We start from the raw sequence: 19173 nt of genomic DNA, 5'->3' as shown, positions 1-19173 counted from the left end.
GGACAGCTGTTTGACCACCGGGGGACAGTCTACCAGCTGTCCCCCGGTGGTCAAACAGCTGTCCCCCAACTTACCCCCTTCCTCATATAACCTCATATTAGGGTGAGGGGGTGGGGGGTCTAGCCTGCGATGCGCCTTGGGGGGGGGGGGGGGGGGGCTACTTGGCAGTGGCCCCCCTCCTATGGCTGCCGTATGGAGTGGGCCCCCCCCTCTTTCGGTTTTATTTGCACCTTAGACATGAAGGGTCCTTGGTAGGGGGGGTGCTTGGACATCACTGCAAGCAAGCAGCAGATATCCTCCTGGCACCCTACCCGCCAATTTTAACCACACCTTAGACATTTAGGGCCCCTTGGTGTGGAGGGTGAGGGGACATCACTGTGAGTAATCAGGAGATGTCCCCCTAGTGCCCTACTCGCCAATTTTAACTGCACCCTCCTTAGTACACACACCTCTCCCCCTTCAATATATACATTCCAACATAAACACACACACATGCACACACACACCATCTCAAACACACATACACGCACACACATTTTGCAAGGAAGGTGGGACCTGGGTCCATCTGTCGCCTACCCCCTCCCTGGTGGGGGGTGCGGGCCCCTTGGCGACGGCGGCCGTGTCCCTTGGGTGCCGGCTCCCTGGGCCCGGCGGTGCTCTCTCCGCGCGGTGGGGGGGTTCATATTACACCTGAGCCGGGGGTGTTCGTGTCCCTGGGGGGTGGGTCCTGGTCCTTGCCCCTGAGCGCTGGGCCCCGCCAAACTTCCAACATGGCCGAGCCTGGTCGGGCCATATTTATAACACCCCTTGTGGGCCGCCCTTTTTTCCCCGGGGTTCCCCCCTCCTGGGCGGGGGCGGCGGGCCCCCTGCCTCGCTCCTTCCTGGACCAACCGTGGGCCGGGCGGATGGCTGCCTGGAGTGCGGAGCGGGTCTCCCTTGGGGGGTCCTGGCTTGTACCTGGGGTTGGGGTGGGGGGATGCCCGGAACTCCTGGGTGGTGGTGGGGTGCTCGTCTGGGGCTGTGGGCGTCCTTCTCTGGTGGGGCCCTGCGTTGGGCTCTTCCGGTGCGGCGGGGGGGCTGCTTTCCTGGCTGGGCTGGGGCGGCGCTCTCTTTCCCGCCGCGCCTCCCTGCTCTCTGGCTCTGGGGGCCTCGCGGCGGTCCTGCTGGCCCTGGCCTGGGTGGCGGTCTTGGTCGCCCGGGGGGCGGTCGTTCCCTGCCTGTTCCCGTGTGGCGTTGGGCAATTCCGGCTGCCGCTGCTGCTGTGGCGGGGGTCTGGGTGTGGGGGTGGCTGGGCGCTCTCCCTCCTTCTTTTCACATTCCATCATCCATTTTAGAAGAACATAAACACTCACCTGAGCACTGGTGTTAGCTCACCTTTGCACTAATAGTTTGCATGATTGAATGAATGAAAGATTTCACACTAGTTGGTTTAAAGGCATAGGTATGCGTTCGTGAACACTATCTGTTTTGTGTACATGTTGACATGTGAACATTTTTTACAGCTAGCAGGTGTGTTGATAGTATTTGAGTGTGTGCGAATAGGCCCCGCCCTTTTTGTACTACATTTGAACCGTACCGTAATGATAAACAACCAGTAAACCTGTTGCTTTATGCTGCTTCATGGTCTTACCCCCCCTCTCACTATCACCCCCCCCCCTCTAACGTCCCTCTCTCTTCTTCCCTCCTTTCCTTTTCCGTCCGGTCCAACACCAAAGATTTTCAAACATGATTGAAATTAATAAATTTTGGCCTCAATTCCAAAAGGGGTTTATTCAGACATACCTTTGGTTTGTCTGAAGATTAATAACCTCTGTTGTTAAAGTAAGATATGTCCAACACAAGAGGCACTCAGCTCTCATCTGTCTGCCCAGCTGTTGGACAGGACAAGTTAAAAAATAAAAAATAAAAAAATAATAATCATTTTTTGTTAGGTCACCTTAAAAATAACACGTAGTTTTCAGACAGTTATTTTCCTTTCATTCAAATTAATTCAATTAAACTTGTAGGTGTAACTTTTATGCTGCCGTTAGATCGGCACCGCAAGGGATTCTGGGATATCATTCCCTTTGCCTGTCTGGACAGATTTTGGTTTAAGTGTGGGTTTTTGACAAAATGTGTTTAGTTGTGTAGCTGTTTCACCGTGTTTTGCCGAGTTATTTTGTCCCACTGTGCTTAAGTCTCTGCACCATGAGTGAGAGTGAAGGAGAGGATGATGAGTTTATATAGCACCTCTACCATCTTATTCAGCAATTACAGTGACGGAAATTTCTTTAATGAGTTTATGCACTCCGTGCATTTTTCCCCCGCCCTTTTTATTGTTATAAAAATGAGCATATCTGCCGCTCAAACTTAGAAATATGAAAGTTCAAGAAATATAAGTAATTAAGATGGAAAAAAGATTAATGGAGTAATGTGACATTTAGTTAGATAAATACGTAAATTTGAGTCGTATAAACAATTATTGAGTTTGAATTAATTTAACTAAATTATTTTTCAGCCGTGTTACTTTTTTGATGGACTTGTAATTTTTTTCCGCCGTCATTAAAATCTCAGACTCCGTCTCACTTAAGTACAGCGCTTTCTTTTTTTTTCTCCACGCGTTTCCATGGTGACTTTATGTCTTTATGTACCGAGCATTAACCCAGGGTTACCAAGTCGAGCGTAATTACGCTAACTCATATCCGGTCTTTTGGAACCGACATACCCAGAGTAAGCAAGTTCAGGCGGATTTCAGCCAGAGTTCAGGGTTAAAGTCAGGCTAGTTTAAACATGCTTCCTGGAATACCCCCCGGAGCTCCTCTGTGGTTTGGTCCACACAAACCCTCAAACTACAAAAACAGAGTTGTCAATGTTTGGTGCAGCAGACAGATAGTTTGTCTCTATTTGATCCTCTAATGTCAGCAAAGCCTCACGGATATCGCTGAAATATGTCATCTCTCTGACTGGTACCACCGCTGAGCTGGTATCGAGGAATAAGAGTCGATATCCATGGATCAGCCAATGAGCGTTTAGATCCCGCCCACTTTCACTGATTGACAGATAGACCCATTCTGCTGAAAAAGCTCTTCATGAAATAAATCAGCCATTGTGAAAAACAGCAACATGAAATAAAACAAAGCTACTTTGGAAAATATTGATTTTGAAATACGAGCTTCTGAAAAAAGACAGAATTATAGTAAAATTCAACATGATTAAAAATGAATATTTTAAAATGCTGTTTTAAAATAATGAACAGGTTTTTAAAGCAAAATGAAATATATTGAATAATATAATGGCTAATTTAAAATCAGTGTGCAGCTTTTTCACCATTTCATGATCTTTTTATATATTTATGAGAGATTTATTGGTTTATTGTGTATTTGCACGAGGTCATATTTATTTATTTAATTAAATATGTATTTATTTAATTATGAACAGTATATGAATCCATAGCCATCTAGTGGCCACATGCGGTACGTAAGGTGGGAAGCTTGGTTTGGGAAGAGAGGCACGTGCTGCGTGTTGGAGAGGGGTGCGCATGCGTGAAAAGTAAAGCTCTTTGATGTATTCAGAACCCTGTGAGAAGCATGATCTTTTTACAAAATTAAAAGTGGCTCAAGAAAAGCAAGTCTGTGGAGCCAAGCCAGACCTGTTCAGGGTTCTACAGGGGGGGGCTGGGTAGATGGGGTGTGGGTTGGGGGGGTTGAGGGAGGGGTCCCATCTTTGTGTGATTGTCCTTTGTTTGCTGTTTTTAACAATTTTCGGTTTTTATGACTGTTTAATCTGCTTTTATGTGAAGCCCTTTGTGTTTAGCTCGCTGCATGAGCTGAATCATTACATTTGGCTGAGGGCAGAAGGTCCCCCCCCCACACATACAAGGGGCATAATGCAGGAAATATGGGACCCCCCCCCCCCCCCCCCCCCCTGCTCCAACTCTATTCTGTGTGGCTGTTTCAACACCCCCAGAGCAGAGAACACTGTGGGGTTCATGGCCTTCAGTCTGGCCTGAACTCACCTGCCTGATGATCTACAGCAGTTATTGCAGGAAGAGCCAGCAGTGGTTGATGTGGTCCCTTCACCACATCCACATCCTGCATCAACCTCTCTGTTCACCATCTCACCCAGAGATGCAGAATCCTCTTCATCGCTGCTTTTACTGTGCTGTTGTCCACAGATGTTGTGGACCCCCCCCCCCAATGTATATCCTCCACCTGTCCTGGTAGCTCCGCCCCCTGAGAACTGCTGCTGTCTCTTCATCTCCCCACCTTTCCTCACGTGCATCATGGCTTTCTCCAGGGAATCTGCATGTAACTGCAGGCTCTCTGACCGTCTGGCCTCTCTTATTCCCACAACTATATGATCCCGGATCAGCTGCTCTCAGAGCTCCAAACTCAGTTTTGTGCCAGCGTGATCGACGCCGTGATGAGAGACTCCACACTCTCACCCGCCTCCTGACTCCTGCGGTTGAATGACGCTCTTTCACAAATGGCGTTCCTCTTCCTCACAGTCTGCTGTGAACGCTGCAGTGACGTCATCGTAGGACTTTTTCTGTGCGTCTGTGAGGGGCGACACATTCAGGACGTCATCCGTCTCCGGCTGCGTACATGAAGCTGTTCATTTGGAACTCCTGTGACGGTTTGAGTCCAGAAACTATCCTGTAGCGCTGGAACCGCTTCAGCCATCTTGGCCACTCGGTAACTCTTGGCTGGTGCTGCTCGCTGAGGCACAGCGACTGCTGCTCCGTCCAGACTCTTCTTCACTCATGACTGTCCTGTTCTGACCCCATGTCCTGTTAGCGGCTTTAGCTAAACACTGGACTGACAGACTGTTCCCTTCATTTCCATCTGACTGGATACACAACAGCAGACAAAGGTTCCACTTTATCCAGCAAACACAACGTCTGTTCATTCAGCAGCAGATTCAATCACAGAGATAACGTCTGCCACGGCCAGAGGCCCCCCCTCCACGCCGTGCAGGGAGCAGGCGCCTGTTTAAATGTCGTGTTTCCTGGTGAGGGACGTGAGAGACATGGCGTCCAACCGCCACCAGATAAAAACCCACAGAAACCCCCCCAAAACTAAAATATATGAACCAAAGATACACCCAATCAGCTAAAACCAACACCAACGTGATCAAGAAAAGAAAAAACAGAAAAAGGCAACAGAATCAGTAACTCCCCAAGTCCTTCACTCACTCCCCCCACACAGAAGAAGAGGATCTAGTTTGTCCACAAAAAGAGCATTTCCTGTGTTTACTGAGGCCAAAGCCTCAGAAGACGCATCTCTGAGGAGAACCTCTGCTGAATGAGGAACATTTACCTGAAGGTTCTTCTGTTTTCAGCTTTGACCTATCTAGTATTTATTTGAAACATTTATGTTTAGTTTCATTCTGAAGATGTGGATTGTGGGTAATGGAGGTTCTTCTAACTTTAGGTTCCAACATTTCCTCTCCACTGCAGTCAGGATCAGGTCTGCAGGAAGACGTTCTTACCTGATTCTAGTAGGAAAGAGTCCACAAAGACGAGGTTCCCATTGTTCTTCTCTGCACAGAAGTAAGACCTGCAGTCGTCTACATTGACGTTCTTGATCTCCAGACGGGTTTCCACCATGAAATATTTGGATTTAAAGTCCAGAGAGTAGTATTCAGATGTTTTAGGATGATAAAGTCGTCCTATTCCTGCTCTGATCTGACCGTAGATCTCTACAAACCAGAAGATGTCTCTGTTCCTGATGGAGCAGTTTAAGGAGACGTCTGTACCCAACTCTGCTCTGACCTTCGTCACATTCATTCCTTCAGCTCTGACCATCAACATCATCACCACCATCATCATCCTCAGCTCCATTATCCGGTTATCTCCGCTGTCAGCGTCAGATGAAGCTCGTCTTCCTGTTCCTCTGACTGATGACTGTTCAGTTGCTGTCAAACCACAGACCAGCAGAGGAAGGAAACCAAACTTTCAGCGTGGAGACGATTTTCTGACTTCAGCTGATTCTCCTCTGATGGATTCCTGTGAGGAAGAGGCAGAGCAGCTGTGATGAAGACCTGGACACATGTGTGCAGAACCACAGCAGAACCACAGCAGAACCTTAGGTCCTCCTGCAGTCAGCTCTGAGTCTGGTTCTCTGCAGGGTCTCTGGCTGGACTAAAGCTGGACCGAACACGCCTGGCGGTGGAGGCCCGCGGTCAACGCCTCTGATCTGTGGAGCTGCCTTCAGAGCACCTGAGTCAGCGGTGACGGACCTCATGGAGACGTTTGACAGCCTCCAGAGGAGTGCGTTCAGCACCTGAGCCCCTCCTGCCAGGTGAAGGAGGTCTTCCATGCCGTAGTCCTGGACAGTTGGTCTCACTGAGTCCTCTAGTCTCAGGACGTCCAGCTGCTTTCAGACATGCTGCTGATGACATGATGAGCTTATAACCAGAGACTCAAACCCCTCTGCTGTATCCTGCTCCAGGTCACTGTGGCTGATGGAGACACAACATGGAGGCTCTGTGGATGAGGCTAACAGATACATCAGCCCCCCCCCCCATCACCTGGAGCCTCTTAACATGGTCTTCATTCAGCTGAGTGGACTAGGTAACCCCAGTCTGTGTTCTGTCTCACCTCTGGGTGTAGGGTCTGTTCCAGGTTGGCCATTGCTGTGTGTGTGTGTGGGGGGGGGGGGGGGGGCGTTTTCTTCAATCAGGTTTCTGTTTGAGGAGCTGGAAGCTGTTTTCTTCTTTCATTTAGATCCAAACATTCAGGGTTTATTGTCTCATGTCCACTATCATCTCCTTTGTCTTGTCTGTGTTGAGGGGGGGTGGGGTTGTTGTCCTCACACCATGTCACCAGACTGGCCCCCTCCCTCCTGTAGGCCGCTCTGCCCCCGCCAGTGATGCGTCCTATCACAGCGGTGTCGTCAGCGAACTTCAGGATGATGTTGTCCTTGTGAGAGGCCACACAGTGGTGGGTGGACAGGGTGTAGAGGATGGGGCTGAGGACACAGCCCTGGGGGGTGCCAGTGTTTGTGATGATGCTGGCTGAGGTCCTGTTCCCTATTCTGACAGACTGAGGCCTCCCAGTCAGGAAGTCCAGGAGCCGGTCACAGATGATGGGATGTATTCCAAGGGAGAAAAGTTTGTGGGGAACGACCGTGTTGAAGGCAGAACTGGAGTCAAAGAGCATCCTGATGTAGGAGTCTTTATTCTCCAGGTGTGACAGGGAGGTGTGCAGTGCTGCAGCGATGGCGTCTGAGGTGGACCTGTTGGGCCGGTATGCGTACTGCAGGGGGGGGTCTAGTGTGTCTGGAATGCTGCTCTGGATGTGGGTCAGCATCACTCTCTCAAAGCACTTCATAATGATCGGAGTGAGTGCTACTGGCCTGTAGTCATTCAGGCAGGTGGGAGGGCTCTTCTTGGGGAGGGGGACAATGGTTGTGGTCTTGAAGCAGGTGGGGGTGGTTCTCTGGCTGAGGGACAGGTTGAAGATGGAGGTGAGAACGTCTGTCAGCTCGTTAGCAGCTCTGAGGGCTCGTCCAGGAATGTTGTCCGGTCCTGTCGCCTTGCGGGTGTTGACCCTCCTCAGGGCTTTGGTTACCTGGGCTGATGAGACGACTGGTGGGGGTGAGGGGGGTGTAATGGTGCAAGAGTGTATTGGTTCCTCTGTGCGGGGGGGCGTCTCAAAGCGGGTGTAGAAAGCATTGTACTGTCTGCAGCACTGATGGTGCTGATGGTGCCTCTGTAGTCTGTGGTGTGCTGCAGCCCCCCCCCCCCCCCCCCCCCATGCAGCCAGAGTCAGCAGTAGAACAGACGCCATCCAGAGTGGCTGCAGTGTGTACTTATATTCCCTCAGAGTCTGAGTAGATTGTTGTCAGGGAGAACATTTAAAACTAAAAGTTGGTTCTGAAGAGCTTGTATTTTTAGAGCAGCTTCCTGGTTTGGGGGGCTGTGGGGGAGTTATGGCTCTATCCCAAACTGTTGTTTTTGCCCTTTGGTAGCCACCACTGTTGTTCCTCTGGCTGCTCACACATCCACCTGTCTGCAGCAGGTTTTACCACAGACCCACATGCTCAGTTACATAAAGTTGGTCAGCTGGAACGTTAAAGGTCTAAACCCCCCCATTAGGAGAAGAACGGCTTTTCTCATCCTAAACAACTTAAAGCAGACGCAGCTTTCCTGCAGAAAGTCATGTACGTAGTTCAGACACTGAACGTCTAACACAGGGGCCCCCAAGCTACGACCCGGGGGCCGGATCCGGCCCGCCCACCCATCTGACCCGGCCCCCTGAACGATACCAGAGAGAACCTTTTTTTTCTCCTTTCTTTTGCATTATTATTGTTTTTAGCTTGGCCATCAAGACTCACAGAAGCAGTGGCACGGTCACTCCTGGCCCCCCCACTAGCCGCTATAGACTGTGGTAGCATCAGTTATGCATTTCATCCCAAATGCACAGCCCCACCCCCTCCCCTCCCCTCCCTGCTGCCTTTGCGTGTGCAGACATCTAAAGCCAAAGACGAGCTGCTGGAAGCAGAACAGAATCAGACGGTGAGGATGACTTTGGTTCGGGGTTCTTCCTCGTTGGACCCTCAGAGCCTCCAGAGCGGGTTAAACCAAAGAACCAGGCTCAGTTCTTCAAGAGCAACTTTCTTTATTATTTTCTCCTTGACTCCAAAACAGCGACTGACCGGACGTGAACGCCCTCCACACCCTTACACGCGCCCCCCCTTCCTGCATCGAGCTAGCACTGGTTTCAGCACACATAGTACACCCCCCCCCACTGCATTTCTTTTCCCACCTGTTAAACATTTCCTGTGGGTCTTTTAACAATCTGTTTACTTTAGATCACCTGATCTGTATTGTGGACAATTACAAACACACCGCATCACCAGCGGTGGTGGATGTGGGATGACAATTTACTGTAGACGTCCGTGGGCCTGTCATATTTGATGACTCTTTGTTGTGTTACTGCAGCATGTTCATGTGTTTCTGTCATGTTACCTAAAGTTATTAGTTGATGCTTGTGTCTGTCAATTTTCAGAGAATGAAGAGAAATTCAACATATATTCTTATTTTAAGAAGAAAAGTCCAGCAGAAGGAGGGAAAGAGATGGTAGGGGAGAGACAGAGGAGTAGTGAGGAGGAGGAAGATGAGACCGAGCAGCATGAATGACCGAAGAGAATGAGGAAGACAAACTCATAAATATCTGTCAGTCAAGAGCTGAACACCCCAAGCAGACACACCAAAGCATGAAATATAAATACAACCATCAAAATATAGCAGTACACATTTAACTTCCTGTTGGTTTTCTAAAGGCTGATTTATATGTTTTAATAGAATGAACTTTTAAAACATAGCTCATGGTTTCTGTGTGCCACCCCAAGATTTATTGTGGCCCCCTACCGGCCCCCCCCTGAAACATTTCTGGAGGTGCCACTGTTGTGGAAGCATCAATAAAGCTCTCCCATAAAGATTTCCCCCTTGTGGGATAAATAAAGTTATCTTATGTAATCTTATTTGAATAATTGAACTTTGCCCCAGTCATAGAACCTGACCCCCCCCCCCCCCCCCCATCAAAACAGAAAAATGACAAAAATGTTAGTTAAGGGAAACACTGATCCAGAATGCAAGTATTTAAGATAGGAAGTTGATCAGAGTCTAGCCTCCTGAAAACCTCTGGATTATAAGGAAAGAACGGAAAAACCTTCAGAGTCTGAGTCATTTCAGAGATTCTGCTCTACAACTGAGATTTCATGTTTATTTCTGTCAACAACCAGACATTTATTTGGTCTAAAATACTGTTACTAAATATTTCCTGACGTTTTATGTAAAGAACCCAGAGAGGGTTTTATGTTTTTTCCTGATTTCATAAAGAGTCCCATTATATATTTGCTGATTATCATATTTTTTTTTGGGTGAAGAACCCAGAGAGGCTTATTTATTATCAGATTGGGTTATTAATGTTTGGTTATGTATGGCTTTCAGTTTACATTTTTGCCCCCCTGAGACTGTTAGACTTTTTCTGTTTCTGACTGACCCCGGCCCCCGATCAGAAAATGGAAAGTCGTGTGGCCCTCACTGGAAAAACTTTGGGGACCCCTGATCTATGCAGTCTGGCTAATCTCCAGGCTCTGATGGGTTTCCAACAGAAATGTCTGCAAAGTTCTCATCCTTATGTCTTGTGCTGTCTGACTCTTCCAGGGTGGGGTCTCTCCCCAAGTCCTTTCCTGAGGCCTGTTTTACCCTCATTGCTAAAAGAGGTAAAGACCCAGCTGACTGCTCTTCCAGACCACTCTCCCTCTTTGGTACAGACACCAGCATTTTGTCTCATACTGTAGGTTGGAGGATATCCTCCCTATAATCATCTCCAAGGATCAAACAGGCTTTATTAAACTCAGGCCTCCATATTTTAATATACGCCGGCTACTTGACATGAGACTGGATGAGTGCATCTGCATTGACAGACCTGTTGTTGTCTGCCTCTAGATACATGAGGTTCAGCCCGGCTAAAATACTATTAAAACCTAGGATCTCTCATGGATCTCATTGTTCTTCCTTTGCCAGTATCCAGACTCCCCTTTGCTAATTAATATTTCAGTTGTCTGTGCTTTTGTTGTCCACCTATTGACAACCACTGATTTCACGTACAGAGCATCAAATCCAGCAGAGCTGCCGTCCATTTCTACGTCAGATGGTGACCTTCCTCATCTACGTCTACTTAAAGCTAAGACCTACCGATTGGCTCTGCCTGCAGCAACAGAGGACCTCTCAGGTCACCTCTAACCTCCCTAGGAGGCGGAGCTTCAGCTGAGCGTGTGGAACAGTTAAGGTGAGATGAAGAGCGGCCTTCTCACCTGTGGGGGTGACCGTGACCCGCCCCATCTCAGTCACGCTCTGCACGATTTGGACCCACTTCCTGTTCTCGCTGGTCCACTCGGTGCCGGTGCATCCGTACACGCCGCTGTCAGACGCCATCGCTCTGGAGATGACCAGCTGAAAGACGCCGTTCCTGCCAGGAAGTAAGCGTATGCCCCCGTCCAAGAATCTCTGAGCCACGCCCACTCCCACCGTCACTCCCTCCCCAGGACCAAAGGTGAGGAGCTCCTCGGGGGAGGCGGCCTTCTTCACAGACCAGCTGACGGACAGGTAGGTGGAGTGGGTCAGGTCCCGGGTGACGTTGCAGGCCAGGACCAGGTCACCTCCCTCTGGAACCACTGGAGGCGGGGCTTGAGGAGAGACCTTCAGGGACTTGGGGATGACTGACAGGAGAAGAACAGGAAGTGAGGATCTGGTTAAAGACAAACGGACGACAAAAACAATCCTCCTGCCTCCTGAGGCCTGGTCACATGACGGCGTGAGGGTTGACCTGTGCGCAGGTGTGTGGTTAGTGCAGTGTTCTTCTAACAGTCAGGATGCAGTGAGGAGCGTGCATGTGTCACGTGAACAGCACTAACGGCGCCTCGTTCAGTCTGCAGGATTTATGACACGCCTGCGTCTCACCTTCCTCCCTGTTACGTGTCGGACACTGCAGGCATGTGCCGCCTGTTTCAGAGCCCGCCCCACGCTGGTTCTTGAATCTGTGGTTAGCTCTTAGGGATCACACTGTACAGGCAGGGAGGGGCTTCTTCACTCTCTGTCCTTCTACAGTTTAGCAGTGCGTGTCCGACCACCAGAGCTAGAAGAGTTTGGTGAGAAACGTCTGAGCGTGTAAATCTGGTGCAACTGAACATTCTCAGCTCTACTCCCATGAAGGAAAGACTGGGCGTCGTAGAATTCCTGTCTGTCGGAGGGACGCTCCGCTTTGTCGGTCTGTCAGTTTTAGGCTGCTTTCTCACCACAGATGAATCCGTCCACCCTGATCAAATGTGATCAACAACTGCTGCTAACCAGGACTCCAACCACCAGGAAGGAGTTCTCACAAACAGAGGGTTCAGAGGTCATGGTGTTGGCCCCTCCCACCGCTCCGACAGCCTCCTACCTGTCAGGATCACCTGAGCCTCGTAGTTCCCGGAGGTCACTGAGTCTGTGCTGGGCGTCCTGCACCAGTAGGTCCCAGAGTCCTGCGCCGTCACCGCTTTGACCCTCAGCTCCACCGCGTTATCCTGCAGCCGCTGTATCGTGATGTCGCTGGACGCCACGCGGCTTCTGAGAGCGGCGTCCGTGAAGTCGCTCTCCATGGTGGAGATGATGTTGATCCGACGTTTATCCTCTTTGGACATGATCCAGACGAACTCCTGAGGGGGGAGAGGAGGGATCAACCATCAGTGGAAGCAGTGGGGGGCGGGGCTTAAAGGCGTGCTGTGATGTCATCCTCACCTGCTCACGAGGTCCATCGTATTGCGTGACATCACACCTGATGGAGACCGGCTCACCTTCCACTCTGACCAACGGACCAGGAGGCACTTTGACGATCCGGGCCTGACTCTGACCTTTGGGGACCAAGAGATCATCATCATCATCATCATCATCATCATCATCATCACCATCACCATCATCATCATCATCATCGTCACCATCATCACAGGTGAACGTAAACAGGAGGAAGAATGTTCACGTTGGGCCAAACTCCCATCACAGAGGACTCATTACTGTAGAGTATTATGGGATGCTTCCTCCTGCCTCAGCAGCTTCCACTGACCCGTCCATCTGACTTTGGACTCGTCCTTCATCCTCATAACAGAGTCCAGGTCTGATGTGCTGAGAAGGTTTGGTCCAACGGGACTCTGGAACGTCAGACCTGAACCCAGACCTGGAGCCAGACCTGGAACCAGACCTAAACCCAGACCTGGAACCAGACCTGAACCCAGACCTGGAACCAGACCTGGAACCAGACCTGGAACCAGACCTGAACCCAGACCTGAACCCAGACCTGGAACCAGACCTGGAACCAGACCTGGAACCAGACCTAAACCCAGACCTGGAACCAGACCTGAACCCAGACCTGGAACCAGACCTGGAACCAGACCTGGAACCAGACCTAAACCCAGACCTGGAACCAGACCTGGAACCAGACCTGAACCCAGACCTGGAACCAGACCTGGAACCAGACCTGAACCCAGACCTGGAACCAGACCTGGAACCAGACCTGAACCCAGACCTGGAACCCAGACCTGGAACCCAGACCTGGAACCAGACCTGGAACCAGACCTGGAACCAGACCTAAACCCAGACCTAAACCAGACCTGGAACCAGACCTGGAACCAGACCTGAACCCAGACCTGAACCCAGACCTGAACCCAGACCTGGAACCAGACCTGGGACCAGACCTGGAACCAGACCTGGAACCAGACCTGGAACCCAGACCTGGAACCCAGACCTGGAACCCAGACCTGGAACCAGACCTGGAACCAGACCTGGAACCCAGACCTGAACCCAGACCTGGAACCAGACCTGGAACCAGACCTGAACCCAGACCTGGAACCAGACCTGAACCCAGACCTGAACCCAGACCTGGAGCCAGACCTGAACCCAGACCTGGTTCGACCTTAAAAAGACCTGAGTGATCCGTCAGCAGGCCAGCTGGGATCTGGGTCGGCCTGTTGGGTGGAGGGTTTCTCCTGCAGAAGGTCAAGGCCTAAGCGGCTGACCGTCACGTTCAGGGTTTGATTTCCTCGTGTCAGACGAGACGCTTTGCAGAGCAGCCATCAGACCACAGCCGCCGTCTTTTTTAAAGCGTCTGCGACTCTTTCTGACCACTTCCTGAAGTTAATTCAGTCCAAAGCAGAAGGTCTGGAACCAGGAGCGTCCAAAGCCTGGGCCTTATATGCAGTTATAAGATTGCATCAGTGAACAGGTCAAATATTAAAGGACACTTCCACACATTTCATGCTGCATTTGCATTGAAGTGTCCTGTGGGGACAGCAGAAATAAAGCCTGTCAGGATCATGTCCAGACTGAAGCTAGCCAGCAGCAACTCTTTAAAACAGATAAAGACACGCCTCTGTCTGCTAGAACTGTTCACGATCAGACCATCCTGATGTCAATCAGACTGAGGCCACACAAGTCAAGGACATCAATTCATCAACAGACATAAACAGTTTTTCTCTCTCTCTCTGGACGAGTCAACAGACGTGATCAATTGATCCCAGTTCAGTGTGATTACCAGGTATGTTGTCTGTGACACTACATGAGGAAAGTCTCTGTTTTCCTCTGAAAGGGACAACAAGAGGGAAGGATGTCTTTAAATCCTTCATGAGTTTGCTAAAGAATAGAATCTACCGATGGATGAACTTGTTGGATGTGCGCTGATGGATCCATGCATGGTGGGGAACAACAGAGGATTCATCACGTCTCTTTGTGAACATGAAAAGAGATTCGTCCTCAGTTTCACTGCATCCGTCATCAGGAGGCGCTTTGTGCTCAGATGTGTGGCGAGCAGCTTGGCGAGGTGATGTCACTGATCGTTTGGGTGGTCAACTTTATTGTTGCCAGAGCTTTGAATGATGGCCAGTTTAAAGCTCTGCTGGATGAAGGTGGGAGGAGTTATCCTGGTCTGCTTTGGTTGTCAAGGGGGGAGGTGCTCAGCTGTTTGCTGATTGTCTGAGTGAAATCTGGCCTTTTCTTGAAATGAAACATGTCCAGCATCCTGAGTTATCTGACACTGAGTGGCTCCTGAAGTTCTATTATCGTGGACATGACTGGACATCTAAACCAGCTGAATGTGAAAATGCAAGGCCTAGGAAATACCATCTCATCCCTGCAACAACAGGGTTTGCATGGAAAACAGGCTGGACTACAGCACAGACTTGAGATTTAGAGCTACAAGCTGCTGACCTGAAGGCCTCAGACTTGTGGGTGAATAAGTTCAAGTCACTGAATGAAGATGTGGAAAGACTTGAAGGACAGAAGCAGAGCTGGAGAGTCAACACAAGTGAAATGAAAGAACTTCAACCTGCAGACCAGCTGATTGTTAGAACTTAGAACATGCTGTCCGTCACTCATTGAAGTGTCGCTGTACTGACGTCTGCATGTCAGCAGTCTTTCTCACATCTACAGAACATTCAGTGGTCCAATGACATTATCGGACTACTTCCATGCAATAGGGATGTAGAAAGTAGCATAGATATGAGAATCAAACAAAGAAAAGCCCAAATATTTGAAACAAATGCTGGACTTTCTCACTTTTTAATCTTTTCAGAGGTGCTGGGCCACGCCCCAAACAAAGAAGAACATCCCAACGTACCTGTGTGCGTGGGTTGCCATGTCTTCTACTGGTATCAATTCATACCTGCATGCATTGTACTATTGTATTTGTTCACACAGGTAGGAGGCGGTGGCCATAACATCACCTGGTGTGTTAAATCACTTTGTTTCATTTCACAGACTGGGCACAGACAAAAGGTGGCATTTTTATGATGGACTACAGGAAAGAAGGCTGGACGAGGAGACATCACAATCTCAACATACAAAAGAAACTGGGAAACAGGTATCAGATTGGACACATAGTTATGGTCACGGTTAGCATGTGACCCTGACCTAGGTTTTGGTTTTTTGTTCAATGTTTCTTGGTTTGTTTCCTGATTTACTTTAAACTTCCTGTTTTGGTGTTTAGCTTCAAGTTGTCCTTCCATTGTCCCTATTATCCTTAAATTACATCAAATCAGAAATTGTGTTTAACGGATTCTTCAGGATCTAAATCAGAATTGAATCCAGGTTTGAGCAGTCCAGGTCCAGCGGTTTTTGAACAGGACCCGGTTCTAAGTGACCTTAGTGCACTGGTGAATCAGAAGCCAACTTCAGTGTCGTTCCTGATCTAAAGAATGGTTTGTGGGAATATTTGAGCTTTTCTAAAGCCGTTCTTTAAATCGGCCTGACTCTGCTGACACGTTTTAGCTTCATATTTTTGATTTTCCCTGTGAACCGCGGTGCAGACCGGCAGCAGGTGGACGCAGCTAGCCGCTGGGATTTCTGACATAAAGTTTAAAAATACCATTCAAATAGTTTTTGTCATAAATCCTAATGATGCTGAATTCTTTAGGAGCTGGAGCAGCCGCTTACCCACACAGAGGAGAGCCGCCAGCAGCGCCAGCGCACGCACGCGCCTCTCCATGTTCCCGGGCTCTTCCCTGAAGTCTCCCGCTCCGAATCCACACGTTTCCCGCCGCGGCGGAGGAATCCAGGTGAAGTACCGGAGCAGGTGGAGCGGTCCGGGGAAGGGGGTCTGTTAGCAGGTGTAATTCTTCAGCGCAGGTTTCTACCTTTTGTCCTCCTGCACTGGAAAAATTTGAACAAATGACAGCAGACAGCCACGTCTGACTTCAGTCACTGACTTCTTATTAGCAGCAGTACAAAAAAACCTTTAGCTCTGACATGAGTCAAGTGGAGAGAGAGAAGGAAGGAAGTGAGCATTCTCCTTATATGGACAGGTTGTCTTTGCTCACATGGGTTGTGGGATTGTGTGTTTAAACCGATGTGTCTCACCTCTTTGTGGTGCAGCAGAGGAGGGGAGTGAGTGTGCATGTGAGAGAGTGCATGTAAGAGTGTGGACGCGTTCATGTGCAGTCAGTCGTCAGTTTGGAGTTGAGAAAAAATAATAAAGAAAGTTCCCCTTAAAGAACTGAGACTGTTCTTTTCTTGGTTTGACCCGCTCTGGAGGCTCTGAGGGTCCAAACGGGGACGTGGATCCCAGAGGTAGATCAGGCTTCAACCCTGGAGAGGATCTCCCTTCGTCTTCTGACCACGGTCAGAGACCAAAGTGAGGTTCAACACGTGTGCAGTTACAAGCAGTCATATGTTCATCAACACTCCCACTTGTGAATGACTTGCATTATGTACATTAGCATTGCCATATAAACAAACAACTAGGACGTCACTCAAATGTCAGGCACTTTCACACCAAACACAATCTCTGCAAACCTCATCAACTTCTGTTTGGTGATGGTTTAGTCAGAACATCTGAAACTACGTCTTCTGAGGGGCAGTGATGTCCTCCCATCTCTAATGGTGGACCTGATAAAGTCCACTCGTTGGCATTTCTGTCTGATAAGTGCTATGGTCCCCTGGTTGTCCTCATAAACTAGAGTTTTTATCTACTCATGTGTGTCTATATTGTTGTTCCACAGAAGGACACTCCTGGATTGTCAGGGCCGGGGCCATCTATAAGTGGGTAGGGCTACTGTTGGTTGCTTCTTGGTTTCCTTAGTTTCAATAATCTGTCTAATGCGTCAGTAGCCAGCTGGAGGCCTAGACCCTCACTGCTCTTTCTGAAACAGAGTTGGTTGTTAGCGGTGTCTCTGAGGTTAGGTGAAACATGTTTAACTGTAACCCAGTGCTCGTCGGTGGGATCAGCACAATGTTGATGATTTGTTTACCACAAAACTTAAATCAGGTGTGCAGATGGTCAGATAGATGAGGCTGCCAACAGCCTCACTGTTCTGTTAACACCGGCCATCTCAGGTGCATCCTCAGAATCATTTACCTTCTGGTCACATGAAGTCTCCCTTGTTCTACACGCCTGCATGTCACAGCGGTTCAGGATCTTTACAACATTCCTTTCTTGAGACATTTTTACAAAACCATCAGACTGGCTGAAGTCTACGCCCAGAAAGTCCTTTAATTACATCCTAAACCTGTTTTAATCACAGCAAATAATAATAATTAAAAAAAATTAAATAAAACTTTATTGATCCCACCAGCAGCATCTATAGGTACAGACCCCCCCCCCCCCTTTAGATCCTCGGACCCTCCTGGATGCCTCATCTGTGTTTATGGTTGGGTTAGTTGTCCAGGTGAACACCCAGGTCCTGGAAGGAGTCCATGACCTCCACGTCCTAGTCCTGAGTGATCCTTGGCGGGTCTCAGATTCCTGTCTTCAGTTGTTGAGGGGAACCCTGGACCTCAAGGGTCTGCTGGAGCTGATGGAGCCGTCATCAGGTGGGAGGTGGTCTCTCCTGGACAGGTCTGTCGCACAGGTGAGTCCATAAATCATTTTACTACATTTGATCTGAAACTCAAGTGTGAGAAGAAAAAGCTGATTCATTTATGCAGCAAATGAAATGAGTTCAAGTCCTGGGACACATTTTTAGAGGTGGATTCAAACCACAAAAGAAACGGTTCCAAAAAGTCTGAGCAGTGTGTCATCTGCATAGAAACGTATCCACAACATGGCAGAACCAATACAGGAGAAGCCCAGAATGGAGCCCTGTGGATCTCCACATGTGGTTTCTGTCTGCTCTGAACTGGAGAACCAAAAACAAAGAAAATCTTTGTCTGATCTTTAGTTGAAGAACTTATTGGAACTTGAACAAATGCAGAGAACATTTGAAGGACAAACCATGAAGCGTTTAGAAACATTTCTAAAATGCTGGATTTTTCAGGTTATATAAAAAATGGTAAAGAAATCTGTTTTATTGTCCCGTCCTTACCTTAAAGACAATAGCAAGTCTGACTCCACTTCCTGTTTTGTTCTTGTGATCGTTTGTGGTGTGCAGTTGTTCATCATTGCACTTCAACCATGGACTCACCACAACACTCTCATAGTCACTGCTGAACACAACACAGTGAAACTCTACAGAGTTCTTTGTGTCTTCCGTCTGAAAACACATTTCAAATACATGAACCTAACTAATGTTTACAGAGAACTATAGATGAAGGTGACCTTCAACCCCATAATGTTGTAAAATAAACACAGAATAACAGGAACTCCAGAAAACAATAGTATGTGAGTGGATGTAAATGATGTAAAACTGTCCCTGCCTATTCATTTCCTTAATTATTCTCCAACTTCTTTTCTTGCACCCTTCTGCCCCCCCCTCTAATACCCAACTCCCCCTCTGTCTTCAGTCCGTTCAAAAAAGAAATCCACACAAAAGCAAATAAAGTTTCTTCTGAGATACAGAAAGGGTTTATCCAAATAAACTGTATGTGTGTCTGATGCTACACCACTCCTATAGTTACATCTGCTGTGAACTGCAGGTTCAGCCTCTCCACCAATAGAACGAAGCAGCTTCCTCTTTTCATGGCATTCAATCAATAATTAATAAATAAATACGTTATTGCCCCGTGAGGGACATTTACCTTGGGCTGAGGACAGCTACAGCTGAGGACAGCTACAACATAAAGAAAACAGCCCCCACCACCAACCCCCCCCCCCCCCCCCCCCCCCTACAGCAGCCGTCTGGTCATGGGAGGTGTCCTTAGCCAAGGTGCAGGGGTCCTCAGAAGATTGATATGTGTTGTTTCCATGACGATAGGCTCCAAAATGGAGATTGTGGGACTGCTGTG

The 19173-nt window shown here is 48.8% G+C and overlaps 1 protein-coding gene and 1 long non-coding RNA gene across 2 annotated transcripts in view; one reads left to right on the top strand and one right to left on the bottom strand.

Moving 5' to 3' along the window:
* Positions 1 to 16952, bottom strand: part of LOC101174974 (immunoglobulin superfamily member 8) — a 35892-nt gene extending 18940 nt beyond the window's left edge. Inside the window, exons 1-4 of the mRNA XM_011493217.4 lie at positions 15949 to 16952; positions 12268 to 12380; positions 11930 to 12185; positions 10806 to 11210 (exon numbers count right to left, since the gene is read on the bottom strand). Coding sequence (XP_011491519.1) covers positions 10806 to 11210; positions 11930 to 12185; positions 12268 to 12380; positions 15949 to 16000 — 826 coding nt within the window. The 5' untranslated portion in view covers positions 16001 to 16952. The remainder of the gene's footprint in view (positions 1 to 10805; positions 11211 to 11929; positions 12186 to 12267; positions 12381 to 15948) is intronic.
* LOC144983570 (uncharacterized) lies at positions 15009 to 16087 on the top strand. Its single transcript, XR_013647303.1, has 3 exons — positions 15009 to 15137; positions 15274 to 15376; positions 15929 to 16087. It is a non-coding gene; the product is annotated as an uncharacterized LOC144983570 (long non-coding RNA).
* Positions 16953 to 19173: the final 2221 nt, after the last annotated feature.

This window comes from Oryzias latipes, chromosome 2 (assembly GCF_053564925.1).
Source record: "Oryzias latipes strain Hd-rR chromosome 2, Olatipes_Hd-rR_3.1".
NCBI classification, from domain to species: Eukaryota; Metazoa; Chordata; class Actinopteri; order Beloniformes; family Adrianichthyidae; genus Oryzias; species Oryzias latipes.
The sequence above is the reverse complement of the archived record's forward strand: the minus strand, read 5'-3'. Positions and strand labels throughout refer to the sequence as shown.